This window comes from Mercenaria mercenaria, chromosome 11, assembly GCF_021730395.1.
Source record: "Mercenaria mercenaria strain notata chromosome 11, MADL_Memer_1, whole genome shotgun sequence".
Classification (NCBI taxonomy): Eukaryota; Metazoa; Mollusca; class Bivalvia; order Venerida; family Veneridae; genus Mercenaria; species Mercenaria mercenaria.
Genome location: NC_069371.1, coordinates 78,496,600 through 78,520,640, shown reverse-complemented (window position 1 = coordinate 78,520,640; position 24,041 = coordinate 78,496,600). Strand labels below are relative to the sequence as shown.

The 24,041-nt window shown below is 33.9% G+C and overlaps 1 protein-coding gene across 8 annotated transcripts in view; it reads left to right on the top strand.

Moving 5' to 3' along the window:
- LOC123531953 (calcitonin receptor-like) overlaps positions 1-23,414 on the top strand; it is a 118,834-nt gene extending 95,420 nt beyond the window's left edge. For all 8 annotated transcript variants that reach the window (XM_053517833.1, XM_045313270.2, XM_053517831.1 and 5 more), the window contains exons 3-14: positions 3,522-3,635; positions 12,947-13,050; positions 13,529-13,626; positions 14,173-14,299; positions 15,599-15,752; positions 16,255-16,321; positions 17,931-17,994; positions 19,414-19,493; positions 20,079-20,214; positions 21,051-21,092; positions 21,671-21,826; positions 22,064-23,414. In XM_053517833.1, the coding sequence (XP_053373808.1) occupies positions 3,522-3,635; positions 12,947-13,050; positions 13,529-13,626; positions 14,173-14,299; positions 15,599-15,752; positions 16,255-16,321; positions 17,931-17,994; positions 19,414-19,493; positions 20,079-20,214; positions 21,051-21,092; positions 21,671-21,826; positions 22,064-22,108 (1,187 nt within the window). In that variant the 3' untranslated portion in view covers positions 22,109-23,414. The remainder of the gene's footprint in view (positions 1-3,521; positions 3,636-12,946; positions 13,051-13,528; positions 13,627-14,172; positions 14,300-15,598; positions 15,753-16,254; positions 16,322-17,930; positions 17,995-19,413; positions 19,494-20,078; positions 20,215-21,050; positions 21,093-21,670; positions 21,827-22,063) is intronic.
- Positions 23,415-24,041: the final 627 nt, after the last annotated feature.

Here is a 24,041-nt window from a genome sequence, read left to right as displayed (position 1 = left end):
GTTCAACATGCCTGAGTAAGTAAATATCATTCCCATTACTATGGATTTATACTGATAGATATTAAAAGATCATTTTATAAGCCGATCGTCCGTAGTTTACGGTATTGCCTGTTCAATATCTAATAAAAAATATATATTTCCTGAGCTTAAGTTAGAAGAAAGCTTTGAGAAAAGTACGTTGAAAATTATTTTTTATTAAATGTAATAAATCGGACCTCGGGTCATAGTGCAAGTCCTTCGATGTGTGTTTACTATAACACAACAGTCAACGATAATCCTTTGTATTTGAATAGACGACTGATTAAATACATAATAAAAAGCTATTGACTTTTGACATTCAATTATCTTAGCTCTAGACATTATCAAGGGATATGCCTTGCTTTCCAATTTACAGAGTGAAGAGGAATAGAAATCTCCCAAAATGAGACAATTTCACGGTAATGAGAGTACATCGCAGATAAAGGTTTACGATAAATGGAAATCGGTTACATTTTAAGAGAGCTAAGCTATAAACGGCACCATATAATACTTCAAGACAAACATAAGAGCTTTGCACTTTTGGACAAATATCTATGTTTCACTTTATGTTGTATATTGTTTCTTGCAATAGCTTAAATATCTGGCATGATTACTACATTTTTTTAATATTAATTTATTTGTAATTAAACTTTCTTTAATCGACATCAAATAAGTTTAAGCATCTTATTTTATTTAAATGATTTAACTCGAATACGGATCACGGTGCTTCTTTTAGCTGTTCCGCAATAAAGAGATTCTCGAATGTAAAAAGTTAACATACAAAGTAGCATCCTATAAACGTACATTTATATTTTTATCTACAAGAACATTTAAGGCATAATCATGAAGTGTATATGAGCCGTGCCATGAGAAAACCAACATAGTGGGTGTGCGACCAGCATGGATCCAGACCAGCCTGCACATCCGCGCAGTCTGGTCAGGATCCATGCTGTTCGCTAACAGTTTCTCCAATTCCAATAGGCTTTAAAAGCGAACAGCATGGAGCCTGACCAGACTGCGCGGATGCGCAGGCTGGTCTGGATCCATGCTGGTCGCAAACCCACTATGTTGGTTTTCCCATGACACGGCTCATATGTCAAATTAGTGACACCAAGGTAACTTTCCCGTTGTTCTGCAAGTACGCGGCATCATAGTGTTTCGAGAGATTTGAAAACAAGTAAAATAAGGATAAGGATGATATAATGTAGTATTTTATTTTTGCCCAGCCATTTATATCAAACTCATAATGACAGACCCTCTTGTTGTTTATTCTACGTTTTGTTATTAGTGGGGGATTTACTGGAGATATAGCTGAGTGCATTCAGGTGCATTAAGGTTATCATCTAGGCCAATACTACCTAAAATTCTCGGTTAATTTACTCATTTTGGACAATTACAGATTCGACATTGATGTTGTAACAGGTTTAAATGCTTAAGATATCATTTACGTAGCAATTATACTCTTATGCAGTACTTGGAAACAAAGTTGTACTGAAACCTTTGATTTACCATATTTATATTCCTTAAGATAACTTATACTTGAGCAAAATGTAAAGTGTACACACATAAGTTAAATGATGTTCAGTGATCAGTATTTAATAGCAACAAATATCAAAGTTGGGATCAGTTTCAGTAATGCATCATTATGTACTTCTTACACAAAATGACGGCAAACTTGTTTTAATAGTTTATAAGCCCTAGCTTGTCCTTCAGATCAATTTCAGTGATTTCAGAATCTATAAGTTGTGCTAATGCAATTGTTTTATGGCTCATTTGGGATACACGCATGAGGATTTGGGCTTCATTTATCGGGCGAGTTATGACGTTCATTTTCATATCAGTTTTATGCATAAAGCTTGCCAATTATATAAATATAATTGCAGAATGGAACTTCGTTATACAAATGTACAATCAGTACTTAATGTGTGTTCTTCAGAGGAAAAAGATTATATCCTACATTTAAGGGCAATTATGATAGCTGAAACTTATGTTGAACTGAAACTTTTTCTGCATATAGTTATTATCAACAGTCATACTATGATTATTAACAATGATATCTGTGAGGCAGATAATAATTAATATAATCTTTACATTTAAAATGTATCAAACGAAAATGGAAAAAAATACATTACAAGCTGACATATTTATTTGAAATCAATTATTTTGTCGGAAAGTTGTAGCTTCACGGTGTTTGCTCATTACAATAATATTTACAGATGCTAATTTTACCATGGTCTGTATCCGGTATTAGCATATTAACACAAGACTTGAAGAAAAACAAGTTATTATGTCATAGCATTAGCCGAGGATACACTCGTTTATGTATTGGCAGATGATAACGAGGTTCTAGTATAAATAGGTCAAGTCAGTGATCTGTTGTACTTTAAGGTAATGGGATGCTTTAAGCTGTACTTAGGATAATACCTTCTATATAAATAAGCTAAATAGTGACCTTTGGTTTAAAGGGGAATTTCACCTTCAAAAGCTTCTCATATGAAAATAAACTGGCTCATAACTCTAGAGTTCGCATACACGGGTGAGAGTGGTGGTAGGTCCGCTTCCTGGCCACGTCATATATGTGAAAAATGTTTCTAGATGTTCATCGCTTAACTCTTAGCATAACAAGGGTAGTGTTAGAACTTGTCAGACCTTTGTCAGTATACAAGTAATGCGACTTGGTGAGCACTCGAACACTCTCACTCATCAGGGTATAACGAGGTCAAGCCGAACGCAGAACAAAGTAGACGTAATTTCCATCCTAGATCTGACTGAACATGTCTCCTCTTCCCGTACGTAGACTAAATGTTGTTCTATTTTCTGGACCCTTGGGATCATGGATTCAATCAATATTATCACAACAGAATTCAGACGAGTGAAAGGCATGAGGGGTATTGCACTTCCCATTTCCGCACATGAACAGCCATATCTTACAAAAAGTAGTACGCTTTATGTCTTAAATATTGATATTGTTCTTATTACGAAGACGTGAAGTAAAACACTAAATCAGTAAACATTTGCACATACCCGTCATTGCTCCTACCATAATCCTTAGAAACTGGATATCAGTTCAGGTGATATGCTATGTTGATATATATCATGTCACGTTATTTTATCGGTGTGTTGATGATATTTTGAAAGGTTGGTCGGGCTGAACACGTGCGCAAGTGCCTTTTGTTATCCGACCTGTCAAAATTCACAAGAGCTTAAAAAAAGGAACCACAGATCAAGCTACCATGACAATATCCGCGTTACATTCTATTTGAACTGAAGTTCCAGTTTATTTATTCCCGAATGAAAATGCAGTGAAACGGTCAAGATTTATGTTTATAACTCGTGTATAGCTTTGTGGAATTTGACATGTTAATATAACATTTTTATTCATTTTAAAAATATATACATGGCGTTGATGAGAGTCACACAATTTAGAAATTAAACCGTTTTAATATATATCCAAAATGTTATTTCAGAACTTAAATAAATAATTGATTATTTTGTACTTTCAGATGAACCTTATTGCGGGCGGAATGTTGACATGTGGGGTGGGTGCTGGCCTGACACTCCGGCAGGTTCAATGGCAGTCATTAATTGTCCGGCGATTCCGGCGTTTGATACAAACAGTATGTATTGTTTTGTTTATTACATATCTATACAAATTCTGTTAAAATACGGCTTCCGAGGGATCTACTTTCCAGATTTTATTTACTTCACAACAGCGGGTGTTAAGTGCTGTTTGACGGCCGTAAAAATTCGCCCCGACTTCATCTCAGTGTTGTTATATTTTCTGGTCCTTCGGGATCATTGATTTCAACTCATTTAGATTTGAAGATTGAATACTGCTTAAGCCGGTGCTAGCGGGCGTGGGCAGTGTTGCACTTTCCATTACTGCTCATGAACAGACTCAATCAAACCGAGTCTGCAATTTTCACTGTTTGTCTTGCTCTTGATGCTTCCGAGGGATCTACTTTCCAGATTTTATTTGTATTTTACAAGTAAAAACGAATTAGCAGGAAAAAATCAGTAATTGCATATAGCTGAACTACTTTCATTTATTATGCAATGCGATAGCGCATACAAACTACTAGACTCAGTTCTATTAATCATCGATAAACTCATAAAACGTTGAAGATTTCGTTCGATAACAAACAAAAAAAGTGGTCACCACAACAGTAGCTAGATCTGGGATTTGGTAATTTAGCAAAATCAACTTGAGCCGAATACAGCATCCCAGATCAAGCTACTATGCTGCAGAATGATAGGTGAAGATATCCTTATGTCAATTTTGTGATTGCTGAATTGAGCAAAGAAATGAAGTCTTTATATATTTCAGGATGAAATAATGTGTAAATAACTTTTATTGGGGATAGAAAATAATTGAATGCTATAAACCTATAATTCTATGTAAAGTTGGATATCATTTTTTTTTGTAAGAACATATCAAATAGATCGACATTAACTTTCATAAGATATTTACTCAATGTGTTTTGCTTATATTTAAAAATATCTTTGTAACATAATAGAATATACATTCAGTGCAACATATACTTAACATTTTTTTTTTGTATAATGTTCTGTCCATGCAAAACTTAGGAAAATTCTAACAGTGATGGCCACAACGCCACTCTACACGAAAATATAGAATGCATGCGCATGTACACAAATGAAAATAATGCGTTTGAAGAACTGAATGGTTACATATCCCCGGCATTGTTTCCGAGATGTTGCAAGTAATTAGTTGTCCTTTGATTATGAATACAACACTAAGATTGAATTATTATTTTGTGTAATGTAACAATGAATCTTTAGAAATGCACACTTAACTTGAAACAAATTAACAGGATTATCCCGACTACTGTGGAGAAAGTTTTCAGTCTTTCCTATAAACTATTACTTCGACATAACTCATCTAACTTATCAATCTAAAAATAAAAAATAGATCTCTATTGACTGTGTGTAATAATTTATTAAAGTGAAGGAAATTTCCACTTGCATCTTTGCAGCAATGAAAGAGAAAGATTGTTCATTATTACGTCTAAGATATACTGTCAAAACTTTATTTATTTCAGTTGTTCTGTTGTGCCTTTGTTAATTTGTAAACTGAGAGACAACATTTTGCAATTCCATTGAATAGACACTAACAAATTGAAATTTATTCTGCAATCGATTACTTGATACTGGCTTCGTCGTAAAAGCCAGAACATTTCTATTCCAGTGTCAGGAGGCCTTTTCAAAATTGTCTGATTCAAGATAGCAATGTGTAAATGTTATCCTTGAAATCATGCTAATGTTACCAGAAGACATTGAAAACGTCAAAGAGATAAAAAAATACGTCAGTGGCTGTACTGTTCACTATTCAGTAAATTAAATTAAATTTTCAATTACCATCCCTTTGATAAACAAGTGGCACTTCTAAAATTTAAAGGAAGACCAGTCAATTCTAGAAATTCAGCAGGGTGAAAGTTCAAATAAAGAGTAATGATTCTTATCTCATTATGAAAGAGTCCCATTTCATTTTTTAAAGCTCCCATTTCTCGTATTCTAACATTGTCTGTTTGTAAAGTATGATATTGTGTACATAACTGCTTCTTCACAAAAGTCCTGTTTTCTTGACAGTGCGGTTAATTAGAATGGCGCTTCTGACTCTATCGCACTAATATTAAATGTTTTCTACTTAAAGATTCCCATATTCGTTCTTGACAGTGTAATTAAGTAATTTCTGCAAATGGTTATGGTAACAAGAACGTGGTAATGACGCTTTTCTAAAGATGCGTCCAAGACTTGTTCCTATACAACAATACTTGAGGTCTATAAAATGTAACACTTCATTATTGAACAAATCTCGTTAATTAAGAGTCAATACGTTTGTGATTCTGGACAAATACATTACTTAGTATAATGCGTCTTGTGATATTGTGATATCGATTCATTTTGCCAAACCCATCTTGTAAAAATGGATTTCGAAATTGAAACATATAACATTTCTATATACTCGGATTATAAAACTATTTTCGTTCGCAAAAACGTTCTGATAATTAATATAAGGGCCTCCATGGCCAAAAGGTTAAAGCCGATGACTTTTAGTCTCTTAATTGGGTTGTTAATGTTGTTGTTTTCTTATTGCCTTTAAAGGTAAGCTTTGAACTCCATTTAAGTTCTGAGATGATAAGTTATTATTAGCAACCAATGATCTTAACTTGACAGTGACAGATTTCCTCCAACGTGTATCTGGGTATAATCTGGGTTTTCTTTGATATATATAAATATTATATTCTGTGTGGCTGACATGTCCAATGCGATGACCTGCAGTTGACAGTCGTTCTCAGAACTTACGACCTGCTCGACAGATCTTTTTGACAGTCGTATATCATTCTTGAATTAATACGAACAGAACCACAAGCTCCGTTTATAATAAACGCCACTGGTATTGACTTGTAACATTGCTTGTTCATTAAACGTAATTTAAACATGTATTCGGGTTAGTGCCAGAAGGTACTATTTGCCTTCTTTATATATATTTACTTAGGACCTTCTGGCTCTAACCACTCCATTTGTTTATATTTTTTATATGCAGATAAAACTTTTGTTGCTAAGAAAATGTTCAGGGTAATGAAATCATTATATCTGGTACAATTTTTGGTCGTTGTGTACAAAGTTGTCTGATATACGAAAAGCCATCAAGTAAGAGTGTAAGAGTATATAATTTTCACTTGCCACGATAGTCTCTAATACTAGCATATTTTATATTCCATGTAAAAGCTGAAACTAGAGGGTTCACATAAATGTGTTGTCTTGAGCTATTATGGACAACAAGCTCTCGTGTAAACCATATTAAGCATTATTCATAAAACAGCAGTCTGTTTCAGAATATTTAGCAATACTTACTCGCCATCTTGGTGAACGTTTTGTGTCCTTTCGTACTGGTTTCAAAGCTATTTGCATATTAAAATAACAAGGGAAAAGATTGATGCCAAGAAACAATAGAATCATTTACGTTGGTGTAAAAGTAAGGATAAATTCAAATTATAACTGCAAAAGTAAAATATTAAGTAAATGGCAGACAAAATATTCATGTCAGGTAACTTTGTGTTGGTATAAAGCGCCGATTTGACCCGAAAATGGTATAACATTAATGGATACCTAAAAACTCACTTTCAAAATTTAAGATTTCGATGAATTATTTTCGTTAATAATCATTTAGAATATCGATAAACATTGTTTTAATCATAATTTATTGCTGTAATTTATCATAAATATCATTATGTTCACGGATAGAAACAGCACACTAAATCGTAAGATTAAACATGAATAAGAAAGGCGGATTTAAGATAAAAGCAAACGGTTTTGTCAGTTTTAATGGCGTTCCTCGCTGTATTAGTTATATAGGCTGTAAATCTAGGCTAGTATGGTAGGATGGTGATCTTTTTATAATATCATCTTCCTATTGTAAAGGATACTTGGTTGAATATTGTTTGCTAAGGCCTAAAAATATGTTTGTTTCTGGTATCCCGACCTACCCTAGTTTTTGGCCAGACCATAAATGTTTTAATTTTTTAACAAAAAGTTGCAAAACTGCACTTTTATGCTTTAAACATGGTCATTGATGTTAGAACTCAACTCACTGATGCTCTTAAGGCATAACCCCCTTATTTCTATTCATTTCTAACACAAAATAATTTCCGAAAAGTGCAAAATACCGATCTACCTACCCTATTTTTGAGGATGTTACCGGAAACAAACAATCTTTTTTAGGCCTAATCTTATGGCATTTATAAATATTTCAGATCGATAGAAACATTCAACAAATTATTAATAAGTTGGAAATAAAAAGTTTGTCTCTAGTGTTGCTTCATGATACGGCTAATACTTAACTAATCGATAAATGTGTGAATTAGAGTCGATATAATTTTAGTATAACATTGATTAAACCTAAGAACGCGTCTCTCTGAGTGAATAATGTGTCTGGTACACAATGAAATATAAATTATATCATTTCTTCTATATCCTTTTGGCGCCTGTAACGTAATAAAACTTATTAGCGTCTAATGACCCTATCACGTTTCCATAGAATCAACACTTATTACACGAATGCAAATGTCTATGTCTGCGTCTCTCAAAAACAGAAATGTCTAACATCTGAGGCATAAACATACACTTTTAGACAACATCAAAAAGGACTTTTTGAACGATTTGTCGAAGTTCCGAAAATCTCCTTATAGACTTCCTCCGTTACCGACCCCTATGGGATTTTCGTTTATTCCGAGTCCTATTATAAAAGCTGACATGTCGTACTTAAGCCAGGGTATTTTCAGATTGTTAGAAAGTGCCAAAAATTGACTCCCCATTAGCAGAAACGAAAAAAAAAAAAAAAAAAAAAAAAAGAAAAGAAAGAAAGAAAAAAAAAGAAATTCATGCTTGTACATTTAGACATTAAATCAATACAAATGCGATTTTCGTTTTCAAGTTTGGCCTGTTTACTTTCATTTTCTTTACTTCCGGAAAAAAAGGTGATGGTCGTCTGATGTCACTCTCTATGTTGTCTCAAACATAGGTATACCTGGCGAGGTTGTATAAAAATGTGCCAGTTGTTCTTCGGGTATGCATAGTACCCATTTGCAGAATGTAAGAAATGCGCTAATATATTTTCTTGTTGGCTGCCATATTTCGCAAAGTATACCTAGGAGTAGGATACAGGGCATTAACCTTCTTATCTGGTGCCAGTGGGTGTGAATAGTAACTCAAGAATAAATAATTTCTTATTATGTTGTATCATTTTGTCTTTTACATGTATTAAAATTGTTTGAAAGCTTCGTATTATAGGTGCATTCGACGACATACTCAGAAACACGAGAATCTTTAATCCTTAAAGTTTAATTCATGAGAAAGGCTGCAATGGTTGTTTAAAGATACATTTTGAAATACCACTGTGTAGAAATTAATCATTGAACATGGTGTTAGATATCTGCAGAAATGGAGCTGTGGTCTAGTAGTTAAGTTGCGGAGTTAAGGGTTTGAGCCATTATGGAACACGACCATAACTTTGCATATGTCGCAAGTACTATCTTTTGCAGGAAGAGAGCTCAGGAGTGATTCAATAACGCTTGAGACTTTCATCCCAATTCCGCTCAAATATATTAGAATAGACTGTGAAATTGTAAACATATTTATCTCCAACAAAGCAGATTTGATGCACATGACAGACGTAATTGTACTGTCATATTCAGAAGCTGGCTTTGAGTTTCGTTACCTGCCTATGGTAATAATCTACGCGAGTGTAAATGTAAGCAATATCCTGTGCCACTAACATCGTAATGATATTTTGTTATAACAGCAATAAAATATGTAATGACTAGCGGAAAGTCAACAAGAATCGGGACCTTTGTCGGAGCTAACTGAATGTATTTCAAATAAAATAGACCCTGTCGTTCGCTCGATACAAAATAATAACGATTCAAGTACAATTGCTTTTACGATTTAGACTTACAATTTATTTAGAATACACCTAGCAGTTTATCATCTGCATAAATTTAGACTATGCCGAAAACTAATGGCTGCAATGTATCCTTTAACTTTAAAGTAACAGCGACTAAACAAAAATACCTCTGTTATTACATATACATTTCGAACATATGCACCCTATAGTCAGCTTTAATAACATTTAGCACATGTGTCACCGATAAAAGGTGCAATAGTACTAAATAAGTAATCAAGCAGCACTTCCAGGCTAGTCAGATCATGGCTGAAAGAAAAAATCCTCAGTTCTTTTTCCTGGCATTTTCATGTTTTATGTAAGCCAGTTCCTGCTTTTATTTCTTGGACATTTTAGGAGCATTTTCAAGCAGATGTTTTGCATTTGTAGATGTGTTCATGTCCACATTTTAGCTGTCAGTTTGGAAGCTATTCCATAGTGTTGACCTGTCAGACAAAAAATCTCTCTTAGATACATGACCCCTACTTTTCTTTGTGTTTGTTGGCGGTTTATAGGTCTTTTAAGAACATAAGGCTGGTAATTATGTCTCCCACCACACAGTGGTGTGGGAGACATATTGATTTACTCCAGTCTGTGTGTGTGTCTGTCACAAAGCTTGTCCGCACTCTAAGTCGAACATTTCTCACCCGATCTTCACCAAACTTGAACAAAATGTGTCTGACTATAAGACCTCGGCCAAGTTCGATAACTAGCCAAATCGGCTTAGGCACTTTGGAATTATGGCCCTTGAATTACCGAAAAATCCTCATTTCGCATGCGCTTTCATACAGGTAAAACGTACCCTATACTACTAATTAGTAGTAGACATTTGCGAATTAATCCGATGCCGAATCCGAATCTGACTTCGGGTATACTTTAGGGACTTTCTCAAAACATTTAGTGGTTCAAATGATAAAAATGGTTGTTGGCTAACATTTTAACGTTTAACTGTTTTTATCGATTGACTACATACTTTTATGCTCCCCGAAGGGCGAGCATATAGTTGTCGCTTTGTCCGTCCTTCCGTCTATCCGTCACACTTTTGTCCGGTGTATAACTTGAAAAGTATCAATGGCATTTTATTGAAACTTCATATAATCATAGAGGCCATTGAGACAAAGTGCAGTGTCAAAGAATCATAACTCTACCTTACCTAGTTTTTGAATTATCTCCCTTTATTATACAAAATAAGGCTTGTCCGGAGCCTTACTTGAAATGTATTAATGGCATTTCATTGAACCTTCACGAAATGATAGAGGCTATTGACGGAAAGTGGAGTGTCAAAGAACCATAACTCTACTACACCTAGTTTTTGAATTATATCCCTATATTTTAAAAAACAAGGCTTGTCCGGAGCATTACTTAAAAATTGTTAATGGTATTTTATTGAATCTTCACAAAATGATAGGGGCCATTGACAAGAAGGGCAGTGTCAAATAACCATAACTCTACCTTACCTACTTTTTGAATTATCTCCCTTAAGTACATGCATCGGGTAGCATCATTCCTTGTGCTATACTGACTACCATACTTACCAAGTTGTCGTCCGAATAAATGCAAACTTTTACTGTCTGCAGGTCATACTGAAAACATTAAACAGATTGCTACCATGTTTTTCTGAGTTTTGTCCACCATGTTTCTAAGAAGTCGTCGAAATACGTCGAACTTTTCACGTTTTAGTGTCTTTAAGGTAATCCCCCCCCCCCCCCCCCAAAATCGCCGGAGCATTGGTAATTCGACTGTTTCGGGTGAAAAGAATGCAAAATATGCATTTTTTCTCTCTCGCTACGCTCGCATACGTAATTTATCTCTTGTTCTGGATGAAAAAATAATATATATGCATTTTTTCTCGCATGCTACGATCGCATATGTAATTATATTTTGTTCTGGGTGAAAGATATAGAATATGCATTTTTCTCTCTCGCTACGCGCACATATGTAATTTATCTTTTGTTCTGTGTTAAAAATATGAAATATGCAAACGACCAATAGGCCTGGATGAGGCTAGTCGGAACAGTGTTCCAACTTGCCCCGACCACGCTGTTCCAATTTACTCCAACCACGCGTTACCTTCTGTCATTGTCTTGTGAAAACGCGCCGATGACAAAAAAAGCATCTCTAGTTCTTTTTTAAAATGAGCCTGGTAATGTGTTACAGCTTTCAGAATATTATAATTTACTACTGTATAGCCTATACAGATGTAACAGTAAGAAAACGTATCAAGTCAACAAACAAAAGTAATACATCTTTCTGCTTTCTCGGACTGTCCATCAAGGACGGGTTGCTTTAATTGGAATTTTCAGACCAGATGTGGCATTAAATGATTAGATTCGTATCAGTCTGACACATATAAGGTTTGGTCTTGATTGAAAATACCTTTGTAGGATAATGTGTCTCTGCTGGACAATGCGACAACATATATTGTAAAGTCCATTTAATATCTTTGTTTAGTCTCAAACATTTGTTTGCAGGGATGTGAGTATTTTGTGGATTTAAACTTGGATTTTTTGAAAAAGAATAGAAAACTTTTATATGAGATGGGATTTTATCATTCCATTACTATAACAACTGCCTGATAAAGCCGGTCTGAGAAAAGTGACCTGAAATTACTTTTACACTGTGTAAATTTATGATTAAGTCCCAGGACATCAGATTGTAAGAGCCCCGCCAACTTTATTGCGATGTACGAATCCCTTAGGTAATTCACGCTCCTATTAAACAAAATATTTGAAGTTGTTAATAACGGCATGATAAATTATAGAGTAACAGGTAACTGTCTTTTGAGAGAGGGATTTTTCAGTTTTTGCTAGATATGGTGCTGGAAGGAGCTCGGCAAGCTTCGTTCCTTCCAGCACCATATCTAGCTTTGTGTGAGAAACCCTTTCTCAAAAGACAATAACCTGTTATTCTATATTAATTTCATGGAATGACGCAACGACGAAGGCCTGGAAAATTCAACTCACATCACATCGTCGTATTACAAATAATAAAAACTTGAATGTAAAAGTCCTTTATACCAATAAAAGAAATTGTTCTTTGTTTCATATAAAATTCATCTACTTCAGAACAATTTTGATACAGTTTCTAGATTTCCACTCCGTCGTAGACCTATTTTCCACAAGATATCCATACATTTGCTCCAAGAAAACGGAAAGAAAAAGGGGTGTTGAACAGTATGCCGTGAAATGCAATTCAACTGAAATCGAGTACCCTCATATTGCTGCATTTGAAAAAGCGGTCCGCAGAATAAATGTAAAATTCATTCCACGAGTAAAATAATGCCCATTTGGTCCCCGGTTTTCGCGCAAATGCGCGAAAAATGGAAAAATTAGGATCAATTTATTAGGGACTTCTTTATTAGGGACTTCACCTCGGAAGCACATTTTTTGATCGAATTACTGCTATATAACCTTTAAAATGTGTGTACTAACAACTTTGATAGATTTGGTATATTTATATTTTCAGAGCACGCATACAGACAATGCACAGAAAATGGAACATGGTTTAACAACCGTACTGCAGGGATTAGACGGGTTGACTACAGCGAGTGCCTTTTAAAAGACAAAGACGTAAATATAACATATTTTACATTGCAAGATCAAATAATGTTTTCCCTAGATACACATCCTACGTACAAGAGGAACGTTTGTAAATGCATATCTTAATTTTCTTTTATAAAGCAAATCAATCGTACACTCTGTAATTCTACGCCTTCCCTCTGATAAACGTTCAAACCTTATACTATATTTTGCTCGGTTGCATTCTATGCTTCCAAAGATTTTATTACATTTTCAAAAAAAAATAAGAAACAAAACACGATTGTTCTAAGTTTATATACGTTACAGGTGAAAACAAGCACTATGAAAGTAATATATTCATCAGAAGTTAGATTTATCTTTTATAGTTACTTAAAAAAAATTAACAAAACTAAAGGCGATTAAACAAATAGGGTCTAAACAAACGTTCCTATCCTTTTCAAAAGTTTACACCCTTGGGGAATTTAATGTACGTAGAAAAAAATCAGCTGAAATCGTTTTCCTTTTACAGATCGTGGATGATACGAAATACATTTACATCTTTATTGGTGGTTTTTCCTTATCGCTGGTCATGCTGATTATATCGCTAGCAATTTTCTTTAGATTTAAGTAAGTACAACTTTTGTTCAATATTCTTGAATTATTTGGAAAACGAGATGGGAATGTAGCAACTTACTGAACCGCACATCTTAGCCTCAATAGCTTACTGGTAGAGCGTCCGCTTTGAGCACAGGAAGTCGTGGGATGGGTTCGATCCCCGTCCGCGTCATACCAAAGACGTGAAAAATGGTATACCAGTAGCCTCCTTGCTTGGCGCTCAGCAGACCTCTTCTCTCATTCCCTCTTTGCATTGGATTCCATCAGTAATGAGATGTCGAGGGTTAGTATGCACGGCAAATTTCACATTTCTGCCCTTCAGATGATTACTGCGTCATTTTATATTACTTTAATTCTACGAATTTACATGTGTATCGTCATGAAAATAAAATGTGTGTTATGTCAAAAATACACACTATGATGAATGATAGAAAGGGTTTTAAAAACTATCCTAATTTGAAGGTCTTGGGATATAACAATAGTGAAAGATATGTTAGATGACGAAGCCTATGTTACTAACACCATTTATTAATTTAGTCGTAATATTATTTGTTTCAGACAGCTTCGGTGCGAGCGAATCACTATACACAAAAATCTGTTTATATCATATGTACTTACTGGGACAGCGTGGATCCTGTACTATATTCTGGTTGCATTAGATGGTGACGTCCTCTTACATAACCCGGTAAGTATTCTATTCTTTTTTTTCCGTGGGGGTGGGGGAAGGGGCACAGGGCATCGACACAGGTATAGGTCATATGGCGACTTTCCAGCTTTGGTGGTGGAGGAAGAGCCCAGGTGCCCCATCCATGCATTATTTCATCACGAGCGTGTATCTGGATAGAACCACCGATATTCCGCAAGCCAGATGGATGACTTCCTAACATGAACAATTCAACATACCGAGTGAGGCTCGAACCCACATCGGTGAGGGGCAAGTCAGTGACCTTAACCACTCGGCCACAGAGACCCCACTGCCTTTCATGAACAGGTTCAATCAAACCGAGCCTGCAAAATTTTCATTTATGTCGTGTTGAACGACCCGTGGTTTTTCACTTTTTTATTTCATTACAAGGACACAGCCCGAGTGATACCATAATACGCATCTGAACAATAAACAATGATATTATTCAGGAGGAATCAAATACTGTTGAAAAACGGCGTTAAACCCGAAACAAACAAACAAACAAAACTATTTTAGATACATTGTATATGATTTCTATTCTAACATGATATCAAGAATTATGCTCCACCTTAACGAAATCCCGTAAATATTGCCTTTGTTGTATAGTTTTCTTCTGTGCGCCGTTTTGACGTTTGACGATCTGTCGTAATAATTGAAACGTACAAAACAGTATTTATATATGTCTAAATCTAAGATTTAGAATCCTGTTCATATTTTGAATGTATATGTTTTAGATGTGTGTTATGTAATCATATTATGCAATAGAATATTTCATAATTTTTCGCTATATAAATGCCATGTATTTGTATTAAGTAATTGCATTACAACACAAAATTTAAGTTTGTTTCATAAAAAATATAATTGTTTCGTGTTAGAATAAAACTCTATTCATAACTCGATCGTATAGTGGCGCATTAGCTGATCATGAGAGTTTTATCCAGCACAATGATTATTGTTATTTTGGAAGTGTTTGGCTTTCGTTTCTTTTGCCAGCGATAATAAATGTGTTCGCAAATTTGAACTTCAACTCTGTATGCACCGAATCTAGTACCAAGCGAGGTATTTGAATACGTATTTCCATTTGACCTGACTTGGGCGATATTTGACTTTCTCTGAGTCGTATTATTAAGAAAATGTACATTAATATCAGTTTTATATCGCCGAAAAGCAGAGCTCGAAGAAAACTTGCAATGGTATTGTTTATAATTATCCTACGGCAAGAAATGATTACGTAATTATCAGCTAATTTAATTATTTAGCTGTTGATTGATTTATGATTCTATCTGCGTTTTTCTTCAGGTCTGGTGTAGGATTCTGCATGTTCTTTGTCAGTATTTCACCGTCTGTAATTTCCTTTGGATGTTCTGCGAAGGTCTTTACATAAATACAATTATGGTTTACGCCTTCAGCTCTGGCAAGAAACTCATTCTTAGCTGTTATGTAATAGGATGGGGTAGGTACAATAATCAGTTTTCGTCTGATGTAACACTTTCAAATGTTTATGAATAAACTATTTCTTGATTTTAGTCTTTTTGATATGGAAAGTCCTCAGTCTATTGTACAAATGTTCACGAATCACAAAACAACATAATGTTTAGTTGCTTAAAATAAGAATGTTGAAGTTTCTTTCAGACAAATTGACAAATACTTGCTACTTTAATAGCTTCAGATGAATTGTCTGCCAAGAACTGGAAAGCAGTTACATTACAGAAAATACTATTCATTGCAGTGCAAAATTGATTGTTATCGTGAGAAAATACAATATTGAAAAATCACATGATACATGCGGAGCTTTGCCTTACTTAACTCAAGTAAAATTAATGAGGTCTAACCTATAGTGACATTAACAAATTAATATGTGGCCATTCATTTAACCGGGAACAAATTGAAATCACATCACATAGCACATATTGCCTAAACAAAACTACTGAAAGTTGTACCTATTTCCATTCCAGGCGTTCCTCTATTGTTAACAGGAATATATGCTGGGATCCGAAACAACACATTCCACCAAACAGTAGAGTAAGAAATTTTTTCCTAATGTTAATCCATGTTAATGTATTGTAAACTCATGTCATTTTCATGTTAATATATAAACTACTGATATTTTCCTAGCCGTGTGATAAATGAGGATTTTGTAAAGCCTCAATTGGCGTCTTGTTATGAACAATTTGCTAAAAAAACAATATAATAAACGTATATTCAAAGCAACAAATACCATGCGTTCTGTACTTTTGATAGGCCCTTTTCATGAATTCGACAAACGTCATACTTTTGGTGCATATTATATGGTCTGTTTGATTTTTATTGGATTTAACGTCACACCGCCACAATTATACATGTAGTTCATATGTTGACTTTCAAGAATTTGAAAGTTGAGGAAGACCCAAGGTGCCTCTCTGGGAATTATTTCAGTCAAAATTGGGTCCCTGGGAAAAATATACCGCTCTAGATGACATTCTTACACGAAGGAGTTCTACATCCGAAGCGACGTTTTTAACCAACAGCGTTGAAGTTAAACTTACAATCATTTTTGTGACTTTAGAATAATAATACGTTTCACTCGAGTGAAATTTTCTAATTATATTAGTGTTGAACGAGAAATGGGATACAACTTGTATGCTTCCAGACCAACGAATATAACTAAATGTCAAAACTACGTCTGTTTCGTCCAAGGACGAATTCATCTTTTTCATCAATATACAGTTATCTTCGCCCGTAGAAACATTTTCTAGAAATGTTCTGTTGGTAAAATATTATTCTAAAGCAATTATCATCGTTTTAATCAAAATAGATGTTTCTGGAATTCTTCTCTTCAATTTTCCCACATACTTTTGTATAATCAAGCAAGTGTTGAACATTAGTACTCGATTGTCTATTTACAAGGCAAGTGTATATTGATATATGAAACACAAATCTTTGCATCTCAAGTTACCATCACATCTATTCTGTGCCGCCATAGCTTGTCATGTTATTGTGTCGTATAACATTTGAATTGCTCTAATTATCAATTTGTACCTTAATTAATCCACTGTTCGAAAATTAATCCTCGAGAGAAAACTCTTGAAATTAACTTTCAAAACACGGCAGTTGATCCTTTGGGATCATGGGGTGCATATAGTTTCATTGTACTGGAATTGCATTGAAGCAGGTGGTGTGTTGCAATTTCATTACCTCTCATGAACAGACTCAGTCAAATTGAGTCAGCTATTATTTTGCTTGGTTGCATTCTGCGTTTCAAAGGGATCTTCTTATAGATCTAATTTAACAGCATCTTTTAAAATATGCACATCAAAGGAAACAATATGCACATCAAAGGAAAACAATATCTTTTTAGTTCATTTTAGAACTTTCCTTTTTTCGTAACGATTCATTTAACAAGAAACAGCGCCTTTTAAGTAGGCGATGATTTTCTTCTTATCAAACCGTAATCAGCTTACACTTCCTGATCATACAGATATAGAATTCTTCGTTAAGTCGTTTGTTGAGAAGAAATACAAATTATGTGGAAGCACCCATTCGTCTCAAACATTGGCCTGATTCTCTACGCGCTTATAACAAATAAAATTAAATATTTATAATATTATAATGTAATGATTCTTTCGTTTACGTGTTACTTGTATATTGACAGCTGCTGGATTGGTGAAAGCGATCTACAATGGATAATGTTTGGACCAGTTGTGTTTTCTATAGTGGTATGGTTTTGATTTGCTAATGATCATGTATTAAAATTATCGGCTAATTTTTGTGCTACATTTATCGGGAAGTAATACTATAAGATTATATTTTTCTAGTGTTTCTGGTGTTTATGGTGATGTAAATCCTACCTTTAAAGATCACATTTATATTTTATATTAAATGTGAGCATTAAAGGTCAGATTTTGCACATGAACAGAAAAATAATTTAATCCTTCAAGACATGTTCCGCATTTTTCTAGACATGCCATCAAACCTACAAGGCCACAAAAGGCCTATAAATCTTCGAAAGAACAATAAATCTATTATCTAGTCATACTGATGTTCTTTTGAAAACTATCAAGTTAAATAAGAAAACTATTTTGATTTTATATGATATAGATTCATCAGATAAATTTCATTTCCGAAATCGACTTCAAGAAACAACGTTTGTTACATTTCCACTAGAGAAATTGAAACTGATGACGAAGCATTTATTGATTACATTGTAAACAAAGACAGGGTTACTTGGTATCATCATTAATACACGTCTTAAACATTTGGCAAGATTTATCAGAAATAAACTTAACATAATTGGACCTCTCCCCAAATGCAAGTTTACAACTTCCAAAAAAGCAGCAAACAAAGACTTACTGACACAGAATATATTATTTTTTTGCATGTGTTTGTTAAGAGTAACTCGTGACAATCATTTTCCAATTAACGAGAGACAGTCAATTGTATTATGAATGAATAATACGGAGACAAGAAAGGCTACAAGTTAAAGAATTTATACCAACATATATTAATGATAACACATTGAAGTTATAAGGAATTAAAATTACCTATCAAGAGACTGTATTTTAAATTATTTCATATCATTATATCATTACATCATGTAGTATCAAATCCTTCACACGACACCAGGGGTTAATGTTTGCAAGGTTGCCCATAATACTCTGCCGATTATGATGTTTTTATTCATAAACAATAAAAAACTTGAAATATTTACACGTTACTTTGCCATTTAAATTTATAGAGTCATTTGAATTCTATTTATTAGGAAATTTAATCACATATAGGCCATTGATTATGAATAAGAGTGCATTTCTACAAAGTAAACAACTTTAGCCAGTAACAACTTAAAATCTTATGTAACTTTCATAAAACGAAATAATAGAGATCCGTTAAAAATTAAAACTAAACGTTATAAAAGGGCAAAACACTTGATATTTTATTAGGTTAAAAGGTTTATTTAAGCATCCGAATTACATAATATCCGAAGGAGTGGTTATGGAAAGTATTTTGATGATTTCGGATGTATTGTATGTCTTACGTTAAACAAGTTTTATTCTTATTACAGATTGCCACTCTTTGCCAGTATGGAATACATTAAATACGAATTGTTGACTTTTTACTCTGGTTTTGTTTGATTTTAGGTAAATGCTATATTTCTAATAAATATTGTCCGGCTATTGGTAACGAAGCTTCGACAGATGCCGGAGGCTGATCAAACCAAGTAAGTATGTCCTCTGCAGTGCCTCGGTCTTTGTCTGTTGAACATGTCACCAATAAAAAGATATAATTATATCAATTCCAAACACACGTTACTGTGGATCTTGAATAAAACTAAAAGCATTGTCAAAGTTCTGCTTTGCTTCAGATTTGTAATCTCTCCGATGGCTATTTGAGTATGTAAGCTGTCCGTATCAGTTTTGCAGAGTTGGATATTAAGTACGAAGGAGGCGGTCTACATGAGCCACTGTGGATTAAATTCAACAATAGTTTTTAAGATACTGCGATACGTTGGCGTGTCATACCTTAACATTAACAGTTACTAACGGTGTGATTATTTATGTCGAAGTAATGAGGCTGGTGCAAACTATAGATATATATAAGAAGATACATAGTTCGCAAGCCTCGATATGTCCTCATTTACTGTTGATTAACTGCCGAAATTTAAATCTTTGTGATTGAGTCTGATTTTGCGATGTAAATATTATGCTATGCTGTTATTTTTCTGTCTGGTTAAACAAAAAGTCATTAATAAAAGGAAGTGTCTTTTATCTTTATTGCATTCTGGTTCTCTGTTTTCAATTTACAGAAAAGCCACGAGAGCTACATTAATATTAGTTCCATTACTTGGTCTACAATATTTATTGTTGCCAATTAGACCGCCCCCAGACTCGAAGTTAGAGGAAATTTATCACATATTGGTTGCTATTTTAATATCATCACAGGTACTAGTATGCTCATTTTATACCATCTTGACATTTCTTTAGATCCCTTTTAAGGGAATTCACTTTGAAGCGTAATATTTTACATTAGCACTTTAAGTTAGTTTGAAATAATGTAGATATAATAATATCTCTTGTCTGTTAACTTTGTCATGTTTAGGGATATCTTATACAAAAAGGAGAACGTAACCTAGACTACCCAAAACCATTTTCAGGAAATGTTCAACTATATCTCTTATTTTTCAGTTGGCTTTAAATATTTATCTACTGATATAGCAAGCTGCCTATTGAAATCGGAAACCCCTCGAACAATAATATTTAAACACACTTACTAAAGATATGGCCATGTTGGTTTAAAAATTGCAATTCAATCACGCCCCGATTTGTTTTCCTATTGAAAGAAGAAGGCTGAAAAATGTGTGTTATTATGCAACAATTCATTTTAGTGACGTCACAATTATAACGTCAGGGTGTCAAAAGGCATAGCGGCACGCTGGAAAACAAACCAGCAGAAAAAAGGCAAATACCAAGGATGTACTTAGATATCCTTCGTAACGTGTTAGAATCGAAATGATGTTTCTCATTTAGTGATTTGCTCTTGCATAAAACCATTGTCGTTCAGGTGCGTTTTATCATATAACTCGGACTGCGTCCTCGTGATATAATTCCTCGCATCTGAACTCCAAACAATGATTTTATTCACAAAACGAGATACATTATTTCTTCACTTAGAGGAAATTCCGATTTCACTGATAAGCACAACCCATAGAATAATCAATATGAATATAATGCTCGTAAACATAAGATAGTAATTTAAATCTTTTTCTGTCCTTTTTCAGGGTGCTTTTGTTTCTTTGATGTATTGCTTTCTAAACGGAGAGGTGAGTATATCATCAATTGGTTCTAGTCGCCTTCGAGAAATCTTTACTGATGAAATTTTGCATTGACTACACACACCTTTTTAAATATGTTGCTTAAACAGGCCGGATATCCAATACAACAGGCCGGATATCCATGCATTCTGCATATATATTAAATAAACAAACATGCCTGCAGTAAAATTAAAAGTAAAATTATTTTTTTACGGTAAAAACCGAATCCATGCATCCGACTTAAGCATTAACTTAACTTCAATCTATTATCAATTTCTGAGGGGATAGTAAATTTGCGATATCTTAGTGATATTCAATTATATTTCAAGAACAAATGAAACTGTTGTAAACTACCAGAATTCATTAAAATTTGGTCTTTTCTTCTTTAACTTCTATTCTGGTTATAACGTCACATGATTTGATAACATTTCCGACTTCGGCAACACATTATAGCTCATTTTGACTATAATTATTTTTACTCACAAATCTTGTACTTAAATAATCTGTACTAAAGTATACTGAATTTTTCTGTTTGAGATTTGTCTGAAAATGTGCTCGCTGTACATAAATTCTAAATATTGCATTAGGTAATAAGTGTGATGCGCCGGAAGTACAAACAACATAGGCTAATGACGACAAAGCGTAGTAGTTTACGATCTTCTTCCTGTCCAGCACAAGGAAACACAGTCAGTGACATGGACGTGCCTTTACAACACAATGGAAATTGCTTTCAAGACGAAAAGGTCAATTTCCTAAGTTTTATTTATAATACAGTATGTGCGATATTTCCTACAAGAACTGTTGTAAAGTAAAATCTATATTGTGTATAAAATGTTACAGGAAATCATTAAAATTAAGTTTTGTATAAGTTTGGTCTTACTTGTATGTTTTCTTGAACCTTTTTGTAAATGCTTTAAGGTCTGTTTTAAGTGAAAAGTGTTGTTGTTGACATTGATTTCAATCATGCTTTTTATTTCTAGTGTGACATATCTGAGAAAACACCTTTAGGAAAAGATAGTGTATGAAAACGAATACGAAACGGATATCAAATGCATCCTCACCGTACCTCGTTGAAAAGCTGCAAAGTCTGCTTTGAAAAACGATGGCACACACGCAGCTGCTCCTTGAAGATCTCATGAAGAACATGTGATTGCTTGAACGTAGATTGCAAAGCGCGCGTTATTGTTACTGGTTGTGTGATAGTACGCTCAAGTTGTAATACAATTATAGTTACATATCAGCGAATGTGATAATTTTATTGTGTTTTAGATGCTTCTCTGAATTATCTCTCTAACAATAGCGCTTTACACGTCAAGAATGTACTACGTCATGCAAGATAAGAAGTTCTGTTTACATATTCACATTAAAATACAGAACAAAAGACGAAGTGGAACAAATTACTGAATTGTCGAGTGCCTCAGATATTGCGCTAAATGAGGCTATACTACACACATTTTGAAGCTCTTGTAATTTTTATAATGGCAGATCTTATTTGAAAGAAGTATAGATCTACTTTTGCGTTTTCAAGACCCAGCTAACCCTAATTATTATACAAATAATTTCTAAAATACGTTTGTGAATTAAAATTGTTTTAAGATTCTTGGTAACAACATGGTATCGAGAAATATTCGCAATCCCTGCTGAAGGAGGAGATATTGCGCGACTCCAAAAGCGCAGTATTTTCCGTAAAAAAATGAATGCATATTTTTCAAAGCAAAATTACTAACTTCCTTTTATAACGCATCTACACTTTTAGTATTACATTAATGAAAAGAAAATATTCCTTAAGCTACTCGAAAAGTTAAAGCATCACATGAATACTTTTTCGCATGACGACACACATCGAAATGACGTCAAAAATGACATCACACACACGTTTTGCACTTTTGACAGAACATACCTCAGTCCTTTTGCAAGTACACCTAGAATGAAATGCACTGGTAATAATATGGTATATTTCAGATCAATATTTGATGATTTATTGTTCAGAGTATCTATTGGAACTTTTGAGCCATAAATTAAAGAATAGTTGATACATCTTGGTGCAATGATTTAGGTTGCCCAGTAGAAATATTTGAATTTTTATGTGCTGTTAAAATATTGTGTTAAAACATGCATATTTCTTTCTTTTACAACTACCTTTAAAAATTGTTCCAAATTAGAAATAGACTTATAGAGTATTATTGCCTAACAACTATTTTAATCAGATGCATGTATATATATATGATAAGTGACTCATATTTTCCAGCCTGTGAGTGTTTAATGTTATTGATTACACATGACTTATAGCTACGTAAAACGTTGAATTAAAAGTGAAAGTTAAAGCAAGTATACGTTTGTTATTTTGAAAATGACTCAACGCAGACGAACGAACGTATTGGCAAGGAAAATCGTTCAATATTAACTGAACAGCCTTTGCTCTGTTTACTAGACGATAGTTTCATTAGTTTACATACAAAGGCGTAGACTCATTTTTACTTTAGATAAATTTAACAACATGAAGTAACATATTTTGTGATATATATTTCTTGCACACCGGACTGGCATTTCGGGTGATTTTACACATGGCGGCGTAAACCCTATCAGGCCACCCATGCCAAGTGACTCTTATGCTGTAAATGACGACAAACGATTCATGCATTGATTATATATTGTTTATATAAACAAATCAGAAACCTTGACAGTTTATCTCCGTTCCTTATAGTACATTTTTCGATTCCAAATACATTATTTTTACAGTCAAAATGTAATGTTTTACGCAACAAACGATAAAGCTAAAGTGGAACTTTGTTATTTTGCGTGACTAAAACGTCATGACGTCACTTCTGCTTACGGACGTTAATTTCCCGCCCTTTGTATATATACTCTACTTTAATAAAATGTGCTACAAAGGAAGTAATTTCTGTTTGCTTTATTTATTCTATTATTTGTAAAATAAGGTATACATTCAAGACAAAT